An 11,042-nucleotide genomic window follows, 5' to 3' on the forward strand; every position below is an offset into this window, starting at 1 on the left:
GAATGTCGTAAATTGAGACAAGAAACAGAACGAGAATACGAAAAAGATCGAGAACGTGACCTGGAACGCGGACGAGATCTTTACCGTTTATGATAACGTTTTAAATTTTGAATGGAACTCAGTTATGATTTAACGCTTTTTACTAATTATTATCATGTTTTCTAGAGGCCAAAAAAAAAAAACTCATTGTTAATTACAAAAAATTATCATTTTTTGTTAAGTAAATCTATTTTTACGTTTAACGAAATCTCATAAATATTCACAATTCTTTTACTATATTCCTTAATTATAGTTGAATAGTTTTATTAAATAAAAAAAATGTTCTGCATTTTAATTTAGTTTTTAAATTGTTAGATTTTTTATGAACATTTAGAACTTAAAAATTTTTTAATTAAGAAACATATGATGAAAATTATAATAGAAATTTAAAATTTTTTAATATTTACTTTATAAAAATTGAGACTGTATAATTTATACACATTTAATTTTCATTCAAAATATTCAGTTTTGATTTGAAGTATTAATATTATATTTGTTTTAAAATTAAATTAAAAAATTTCATTTACTTATATACATATTTACTATAAAAATATACTAAATGCTTATTATTTTTATATTTTATACATTTATTTTGATATCTTTATAGAAAATATGAAATAATGAAACCCAAAAAATTAAAATTGTGATTCTTCATTTTGAAACTCTTCATTTTCATTGATGTTTTTTGAATTTGACCCAATAGCTTTGCTGACTCTTCTAGAAAATCTATTGTACTTTTTTTTATTAACTGAATTGCCATCTTCGTCAACATCACATGCCGTGATAATAAATCCATTATCTTTTGGTATTCTCAGACTAATTATTCCAGAATTTTCAAGAAATAAAACTGGAGAATCATTGATCAATTTATCTTCTTTAATACGACGATTTGAAATTCTTTTTTTCATCATTTGAGAGTCATCAGAAACAGAGTTTCTAAAGCCATGCAAGTACAAATCTCTACATTTCTTTCTAAAAGCCTTATGATAATATATTAAAACTAATGGTACTATCAAGTCAAATATAATTGGTAATTTGGATAGATAACCATCTAAAATACTATCATACTTTTTATTTTCTATCCAAATATTTTCGTCCTGTGTTTTGTAAAGAAATGAACAAGACGATAAATATCCAGGTGTCACGAATACAGTATATAAGGAAAATATCCATTTAGACGGGAGGTCTTCAGGTTGAGATCTAATGAGATCACTCGAGTTTAATAAGCCTCTTGTGGCTCTAATAGTGGCCGATGATGGTCGAGAAATAAATACAAAGTAAAATGATATTGACCAAGGTATCATAAGACTAAATGTTATCAATAAAGTAGGATAAAACCATTCAGTTGAATTAGCAGTAAAGCCGCAACGACCCCTTTAAGAATAAAAAATATATACTTATAAATTATCATTTTACTCATGTATTATTTTAAATAAATCAATATAAAATATTTAGTTAAAATTAAAATGTATAATCAACATAAAATGATTATTATCTTCGGTGAGTAGCTGAGAAGCTATTGGTATATAAATAATTGTACTCCTATAGAATCGATCTTATTCAACGATACGTCAAAAAAAATCACAAAACGTATCTAGTTAAAGCTATTAGTGTCATAGTTTCAAAAAATTTCCTTGAAACTCATATTTAAGGAAATGTCATAAAAAATTACAGTTATTAAAAAACAGTCGACATTGAATCTTTTAGTTTTCACTTTTTATTGAAATAACTTTTTGAAAACAAAATGGATTATTGTAAAATTATTAATGATAAAATTTAAAACATTTTCCTTGCCAATGACATACAATTTTTGAAAACCCAATTATTAACTCAGGTAACGAGAGGGCTTGAAAATCATACAACATTTTTTTGAAATCTTCATTCATCTAGGAGTTATTAGGTATTGAAGTTAAAACCCATAAAATTCTCGATAATAATGGTCAATTTCAATTATTTTAGTGACGGAATACAATTAAAAGCTAAATACAATTAAGGATTTGTTGACATAATACTGACACACTACTAGCCATTAAAATGCCACTGCTACGTCAGTAGTGTTCATCAGTAATAGTGTAATATTAATAGCAAGTACAGAAAAACTATATAATCTGAAAAATATACCAGCACTATACCAAGAATGGTCAAAACTAATGTAGTATATAAACCTTTAAAAATTTTTAATTTGTAAAGTATACAGAGTGGTTGGCTAACTATGTCTCACGTAATATCTCAAAATATTCAGTTTTTATAAACAATTTTTTTTTTATTCATTATGGATCTTTGATGAGGTATTTCACAAGAAAATTAAAATTTGTACCACCATCCCTCATGCTTAAAACTTGTATCAACTTCATATTTTCAAATGGGAACCCTATTTTTTTACACTATTAGATTTAGTTCAATAAAATAATAGTTTGTAAAAATATATATTATTTTATTTAATATTAAGTGCTCCACAGCTCTCTAAAGTTTAGAATTTATTAAATAAAAATTATAACAGACTTGAACGTTATAGGTCGTAATCGATAAGCGCTATTCTGACTACGCGCGTTGACACAGTAAACCGACAGCTCTTATCGCTACATAAAATAATAATGTGACCATATTAGAAAAAATATTTAATTTTTTCATCAAATATCGTAAATTATGAAGTAACGTATCTCATTTAAAATTCATGATTTTTTATTATTTTTTTACTAAATTTTTTTTTTTTATGACGAACAAAAAAATTTTTAATTAAATTTTCGCTTGCCATTTTGATACAAGTTCAAAGTATAAGGTATGATGATAGAAATTAAATTTTTCCTGTAAAACAGCTCATCAAAGATTCATGATATTTTGAAAAAAAATTTGTTTATAACACTTGTATTTTAAAGATATTACGTGAGACATAGTTAGCCAATCACCCTGTATAGGATAACATCATCAGTGAATGAAAATCGCCAAGTTGATAAATAAAAAAATTGTGTAATCTGTTTGTGAAAAATTGTATTTATATTAAAAAATCTAGCACAGGGGTGCCGCGGCACAATGATGACGTGACATTGTTGGGTCAAGTATAATGATATCTGACAGTGATTAAAATCACTATCATAAAAAACGCTTCGATGCAAATTTGTAGAAAGTGTTTATTTTAAAAAAATTGTTGGATTATTCCAAGAGCTACATGATCTCCTATTTCCTTATTTATATCCTGATACAAGTTTTATGATTTATAAGTGTATATATTTATAATATATAAATATATAAGGGGAAATGATTTTATTTAAAAAAAAAGTATACTGAATGAAAGAAGTTTATAAATAATATTTATCATAAAAAAATTGTATTAATCCACATATTTTTCAAAAAATTATAGCATTATAAAATTAAAAATTAAAAAAGAATTTTTTTTACAAAAATCTTATTTTTTTAATAACTTTGATGTTTGATGTTGATAACTTTGATTGAAGTATATTAAAGTATATTACATAAGCTTTAATCTAAGATATATATAAACGTGTCAGTATTTTCGAAACACTTTCAAAAATTAGGTTGAAAACTTTCTAATTTCTATATGAATTTTTAAGATTTAAACTACCCCCCGTATAAAGGGAAATAGTCCGATTTAAAAAAAAGTATATCAAATAAAAGATGTATATAAATACTACTTCGCATAAAAAAATTGTATTGATCCATACAATTTTCAAAAAGTTTTATAAATATAAAGTTTAATATGTAAAATATAAAATCGAGAATTTTCATACGAATATAGCATTCGGTAGCCATTTTTACTGTGAAGACAAAATAAAGTCTGAAACATTACAATAGCTTTAATTGAAGATATATATAAAAGTGTCAGAGTTTCCGAAACACTTTCAAAGGTTAAGTTGAAAAAGTTAATTATTTGTGAAATTTTGAATCGCCCGTGGGCAGGTAAAGGGTAAAAATTATAAAAAAAATATATTAAATGATAGATAAATATATTATGCATCTAAAAAAAAAAAAAATATACATCAATTTTGTCATATTTAAAAAAATTATGGCAATTTTAAGTAAAAAAAATTGAAAAAATGTCGAAAATTAGTGATTTTTATTTTTGTCTTTTATTTTTTATCTTTTTGGAGATTTTCCCCATTGACGAGGAATGAAGGAAATTTTTTCAATGATTGAGGTTAATGTCTTCGACTAGATACGATTTGTGATCTTTTGACGTATCGTTGAAAGAAATCGGTTCGGTGAAATCTGAGAAAAAGTGGTAACAGATACAAAAAAAAAAAAAACATCATAGTAAAACTAATTCCTTCTCAGCTTTGCATCGAAGCTAAAATGAATGTATATTTACTTCTATTGTAATACATAAATTTGATAGAATATTATTAACCATTCATCCGATGGAAAATCCTGGTTTGCCACTTATAATAACTAATTAGAATGTTTGAGTATATTTGTTATGAATATTTTTGAATAATCATTATACATGATTTTTCAAAAAACCAACGTGTAATACTATTATGCGAGTAGCATCTAAATATTAATGGACAAAGAACTTTAAGAGATAAAAATATCTCTCAATTGTACATTCACTGTTGATGTTACTGTCTTTTTTTAATTAGTAAGATATTATAGTGAAAATAAAATAAATAAAATAAGAAAAGTTGAAATATTTACCTATATGAAAAGTATCTAGTAGAAAATAATAAGGTTGGTGTAAGTATGACGTAAGTATACATAGAAGGGACAGCCCATAGAACTGCAGCAGCTGGCAATGGTAAAATATAATTTGTTCGAGCAAATGTGTTTAAACAAGTTAGAGTTGCAAACGTAATAAGTTCTACCGTAGACAGTGCTGAAGTAATTGTTGCGATAACACGGCATGTTGCTGCAAACGAATTATCCGTTATAGATGAAGTTGTTATTGTTTCTGGCGTCCTTTCAAGTGTCAAAAGTTCTTTGGAAACCAAAAAATGGCTAACAGCACTATCCAAAGCACATTGAAGGCATAGAGCAGACACGAGTACGGCGTATGAAGACCGCAGTCTATCACTAGTTAGTATACCACTGAGTACCATTAAATTTGACACAAAAGCCATGGAAGACAAGGTTAGATACACAGCAGAGAAGCTCGTTGGCAATCGATATGATTGGCTTATGTCAGGCAATATCAATAATGTTCCGTTTTGATTGGAATTAAGTACTTTTAATTCCATTGACTTGTCCTTATAAAAATTGTACAAACTTCTATAAATTATAAATTATAATTGAGTTATAAATCAAATATCAAATTGCACACCTAAATTAAAACTGTTACAACTTAAAAATATAAAAAAAAAAACATTTTCCGTGCATATTTTTTTACATTACTAGAAGAATTTTGTTTCAAGTTGCAATAATTATGATTTAAGTGTGTGATACTATTTTAAATTGATTCAATTACTGATATTATTTTTAATTTATTATAAGGAATACAAAAATTTGATGTTTATTTTAATTAGTATATGTTAAACTACTGAAGAAATATTAGTACGAAAGGTTAACTTAGTGTTAAATTTTCAACATCATATTTGTATGCAATAGTGTGCAAATGTTAAATAAGAGAATATTACCAAAATATGCTTTCCTATAAACTTATTTTTAGTCATCAGATTTTTTTCAAATGTGTTTAATATCAAAACAATAAGTTTGTTCGCCTTAATAAATACTACACAAGATAGCCGGGATATCATGTTTGAGTAAGTAAAATTTATTAGTAAAAAATATAAAATAAGTTATTTTTGTATGTAAAATAAATAATACTATAATAATAATTATAAACTCTTTATCATTATAATAAGCCTAATATTTATTGCATTTCAATGATAATAATTAGAGGCCGAATTACATGCCCTTATTAAAAATAAATAGCGTTTATTATAAATAAACGCTCATAAGGGCAAAATACAGTATAATCAGGTTATCAGTATGTAATTGTTAAAAAATAATATTTTTTACTATTTAATATAGATTTAATTTAATTTACATAACAGTAAGAGAAATCAAAATTAGGACAACTATTACAGGCTGACAACATATGGCATAGCGGACTAAACATAATTATGAGAGCATACTTTTACAGATTAAAGTATATTATTATGACAAGTAAAACAACTAGTGTCATTAAAATCTATTCTCTCGAGAATTTTAAGACAATCAATTTAATTGTTAATAATTTTTAATAAAAGAATGATAACAAAAATACTCTTCTGATTAATAGAAATTATAAACTAATTACATTAGCTTTTGCAGTTAGTGGTGTATCATTCATACTTAACATAAATTCATCACATTTAAAAAATTAGGTCAAAGCTTTTTTAATTTATTTGATAAATCTAACTGCCTAATATTTCATATAAACGAGCGAAAGTTCTAACACTGATATTACCGATATAGAAGATGATTGATTAACTATTTCTCATGTAAAGTCTTTAAAAATATATAATATATAATTATGTTTATTTTTAAAAGTTAATAATATACTATGTTCTATAGTTTTCAAAAATAAAAATTAAAAGTGGGTTCTCTCCCTCCTTTTTGTCCTTTAAAAGTAGTATCGACTTAAGTTTTTTTAAATGGACACGTATATTTAAATAGCTTAAAGATAAGTAAAAGATTTAACATACAATAATATAAGAAAAATATAAACGGGGTCTGTTTATTTTTATCTCGAAACATATAAAAATCACAATACTCTTTTCACTCTAGTATAAAAATGTTTTATCTTTTCAATAACTGCTTCTAAAGTTGTTATCGAATTGTCATTTTTTTATTTTTAAGCTAATTAAACATATATGTTTCCATAAAAAAACTTAAGTTGATATTACTTTAAAGAAGAGAGAACAATTTTTTTTTTTTTTAATTAAAAAAACATAGGAACTATTAATTTCTAATAATGAAAAATTATGATATTTTTTATATTTTTAAAGATTTATCGTGAGACGAAGTTAATCAATCTATTTTGTATAAGACTTATAAATAAAGAATAGTGGATAACTCCCAAAAATTTTCCTTTAAAAATCATAAGCCTCTCAAATCTTTGTTATATATAAGGTTAATATGTACATTAAAAGTCAAGTCTGAACTAGTCAAAACTGCTAAGTCCCTAATCATACTTACAAATACACACATTTTAAAATTTTTTTGTGTAATGTGCTATTAATGAGGTTATAGTTTTAGGGGGAATTCGGTAGTAAACTATGATACCAAATTCATAGATATATTATATTTATCAATACTACCAGGTCTAACTAAATATTAAGTTATTTTATTCACATCATGTATAAAATATGCAGTTCTATTTATACATATTATTGTCTATTAATTAAAGGCATTAAACGATAATATGGCGTAATTGATGAAAAAAAAAAACAAAAATTTAGTTAGGAAACTAAATTAAACTGATAAAAATTTAACTTAAGTCAGCTACTATATTATTTTGAGTAGCAACTGATCCCATGGGGAATATATTTCTCATTTCCTCTGCCTCAGCGTAATCCATTTAAAAGTTGTAATTCTAAAATTAATGTTTTTACTAGTGTATTATTTAATTTAAATTGCATAAACATTTGCCCTATCACGTGAATAACGAAAAATAATTAAAATATTATCTAAAAGTAAAAATTTTGAGTGAAATTAACAAAGAATTGATTACTTTGCAAATATTTATGTAAATTAAGTAAAAAACTTCAATCTGACATTTAAAAAATGTAAAATTGTGAAGTTCATCGTAATAAACTCATAAATAACTGTAGAACGCAATTTTAATGTTTATGTAATATTATTTTCTAAAACTATGTTTAGTGTTATAAATTTTAAATTACAATTGTAAAAAAATGTATAATTTACCTGACGTTTTAATTAGATTGACGCAGCATAATAATTAAGTGGCCTGTCACAAGTCAACCTCATTAGTGTTGTAGAAAATTGAGTTTTCAACAGTCTAAAAATTCATAAAAAAAACTTATTAAATATATTTTAATTAATTACGATTCAACGTGAGAATATTAATAATTTCTTGCAGAAGTTACTACAAAAACAGAATTATTATATAAAATTAAACGTATATTTTGGATTATATATTTGCTTGTGATTAACTCATTTTGTGATAACGATGTATTCGAATTTTGAGTACAGAATAATGCATAGTTATCAGAAATATTAACCACAGTACCACCTCTGTCCTGTTATCGGTTTGTTGCCCCTAGAAACCATTCTGGACAACAGCTATATGCGTGAGGTCTACCGTATATAACTTTGAGGTATAGTAATAAAATAATAGTGATATTGTTGTCGTGTGGATAATTTAATCGATTTAGGTGTAAATGTCCTTCCGATCCATCCCGTAGTTTATATTAACGAAAAATTGAATTATAAATAAATATGTGTTTATTATATAAACAATTTTTTTAAATATTATTGTAAATATTTAAAAATATCATTATGTTTGTAATGACGAGTTTTCGTCGTAAGTAGAAGTAAAATTTATATATATATGTCAGGTTGGTACTCATTTTTTGAACTAAATTATTTGATAACGAGTACCCCAAACATTGTTTTATGTATTATGAAAATAAATTGGAGAAAATTTGGTTGTAATAAGTTAACCCCTTTCCGTGCTTCAAAAGGGTTGAAGTGGATTTTCATTTATTTTTCTTGTGTTTAATTAAATATGAATGTTACATAAAAAATGTATTGAATCATTATTGTAGAAATGTATATTTACTAAAAAAAGTTCCTTTTGTTTTCAAGTATCTTTAAAAATAACTCTCCATTACAAGGCGCTTCAATAGCATTAGGAAAATTTGATATATAACTTGATAATAAAACAACAAATCACCTTAATGATATAATCTTAGTAACTGTAATTTAAGATTGTTTTTTTAATGTAAATAATTTCAAACAATATATTTTTTGCAAATCCATCTAGTGTTTAAGTGGTATCCCACCAAAAAAAAAATTATTACTAATTCTAAAAATTCTTTATAATCTTCCTTAAGTTGATTTTAATTTAATGTATAAAACACTATAACTTCATCAATTACGTTTTACAATATTATTTTGACCCCTATGATATTTTTTCAAGTACAAAATTTTGTTTAGTCTATCTCATTCAATCATTCTTGAAACGCTTAAAAATAGGAATTTTGGTACCGAATATTTTTGTTAGTTTGGAGTATGGGAAAAACAGATTGAAAAATAATTTCCTATATGTGTTGACAAGCAAAAAAAAGTATTGATTTTGTTTAGCATTTGTTCCAGTAGCATACATGCTCCATTATTAGAATATCCACTGTTAGAAGCCGTTCTGTCAAAGACAAATACTCGGACGTTTACTAACATATTCCATTAATTTATTGTGTCATACATTGCAGATAAAATTACTTTTCTAGTCCCAGATGATAAATTTGGTACCCCATGAAGTTGTTCTACGTCGGGATCAGTTATAATAACCGGTAATTGATCCCTATTTTCTGATCCAGACAAATTAGAGAGGATTTAAGAATCCCAATGTGCAAATTATACAATTTAAATTTAATTGATGAAACACTGTTTAAGTTTTGATAGATTGACACAGAAAGAGGTCGACTTATCACAACCAAACTTTCTCAAAATTATTTTCTTAAAATATAAAACAAAAGTTAGAGTACTCGTTATCAAATTTCTCAAAAAAATTTGACCTCTTTAAATAAGGACCACTATGATATATATATATATATATATATATACATGTAATCTATAATATTTAATAATAGAACATTTAATTACAAAATATGTTAATTATAATTATAATAATTATACTAATAATTAATTATTCTTAAAAATTAATAAGAATTTCTGTTTTATGTTTCGTAATTATACTTAAAAATCATTATAGATAATGCAATGCTATTTGATTACAATACAGTACAATTAACGTTGTAAATATGTTTTAATTTATAACTACATATTTAGAAAAACAGCATTATCATATAAAAAAATTTAAATATTTATTTAAAATAATGACATATTTAAATGTATATAATATATATATAAACAGTGTCATTTAAAATAATCATTTTAAACAGTATAAATGTTAAAATTAACCTCTATCTTACGATGGTTAAAATTCCTTAAAACATTACTCTTAAATAATTATCGGCCAATACTAATTAAATTCATTTATGCTCAAAAGCTAATAATACTAATAATAATAATCAGGTAAACTAGTATCTCGTTAGTTACTACTTCTTTAGCATGTCGAGCAATTAAAAATAATTTACATTATTTTTTTTTACACAATTTTTTTATCATTTGTTTTAATCTCAATATAATTAGTTTTATATAAAAATTAAATTATTTAGGTAATGAGAGGAGAGTTTATAAAAGAATCCAGGACTTTACAGTAATGAAGTTATGGTGTAATGAGAAAAGAATATACAAAAATTGAGGATCCGGTGGTTGGGAAATATAAAGAGGGACATGAATAATAGTCTTTAAAGACGATGTGGAATAGATTTGCTAGTTGTGACAAGAATACTGTAAAAGAGATTGTTTGTGAGACTAGGAGTAGAATGAAACAAGGAAATTAGGAAACCTCCTAATGGGATGAGGACGTTCAAAAAATCATAGAATGTAACAAAAAGTAGTTCAAAGTATAGCTAAAGAGTAAAAGAAGAGAAGTTTGAATGGTGTATAAATACTTGTGCAAAAAAGCCAAGTGGGCATTAAGTAAAACAAAGTTTAAGAGTTTGGTTTTTTGCCTAGAAAATGAACGATAATAGAGGATATATATGATTAGGACAGAGTAACAAGTGTGAGCAAAGTAAAAAAAGATTTTAGGGTAAAAGTAAGATTGCACCAAGGTTCTGCTTTAAAACATTACTTATTTATTATAGTGATGGATGAAATTACGACAAAAATACAAAGAGAGATATCATTGTGAATATTACTTGCTGATGATATAGTGTTAATAAGATAAAATAGGGTGGAAATTAATCCAAGACTACAGG

The 11,042-nt window shown here is 24.9% G+C and overlaps 1 protein-coding gene across 1 annotated transcript; it reads right to left on the reverse strand.

The window, feature by feature from the left end:
- Positions 1 to 659: 659 nt before the first annotated feature.
- Positions 660 to 8,093, reverse strand: LOC126909362 (uncharacterized). The gene is made up of 3 exons (XM_050691776.1): positions 7,900 to 8,093; positions 4,690 to 5,259; positions 660 to 1,413 (listed from the first exon to the last, which is right to left on the reverse strand). Exons 2-3 carry the CDS (start codon positions 5,226 to 5,228, stop codon positions 675 to 677), a joined length of 1,278 nt encoding a protein of 425 aa, XP_050547733.1. The 5' UTR covers positions 5,229 to 5,259; positions 7,900 to 8,093; the 3' UTR covers positions 660 to 674.
- Between the last annotated feature and the right edge of the window lie 2,949 nt (positions 8,094 to 11,042).

The sequence above is a fragment of the Daktulosphaira vitifoliae genome, unplaced genomic scaffold, assembly GCF_025091365.1.
Source record: "Daktulosphaira vitifoliae isolate Bord-2020 unplaced genomic scaffold, ASM2509136v1 Scaffold_298, whole genome shotgun sequence".
Taxonomy (NCBI): Eukaryota; Metazoa; Arthropoda; class Insecta; order Hemiptera; family Phylloxeridae; genus Daktulosphaira; species Daktulosphaira vitifoliae.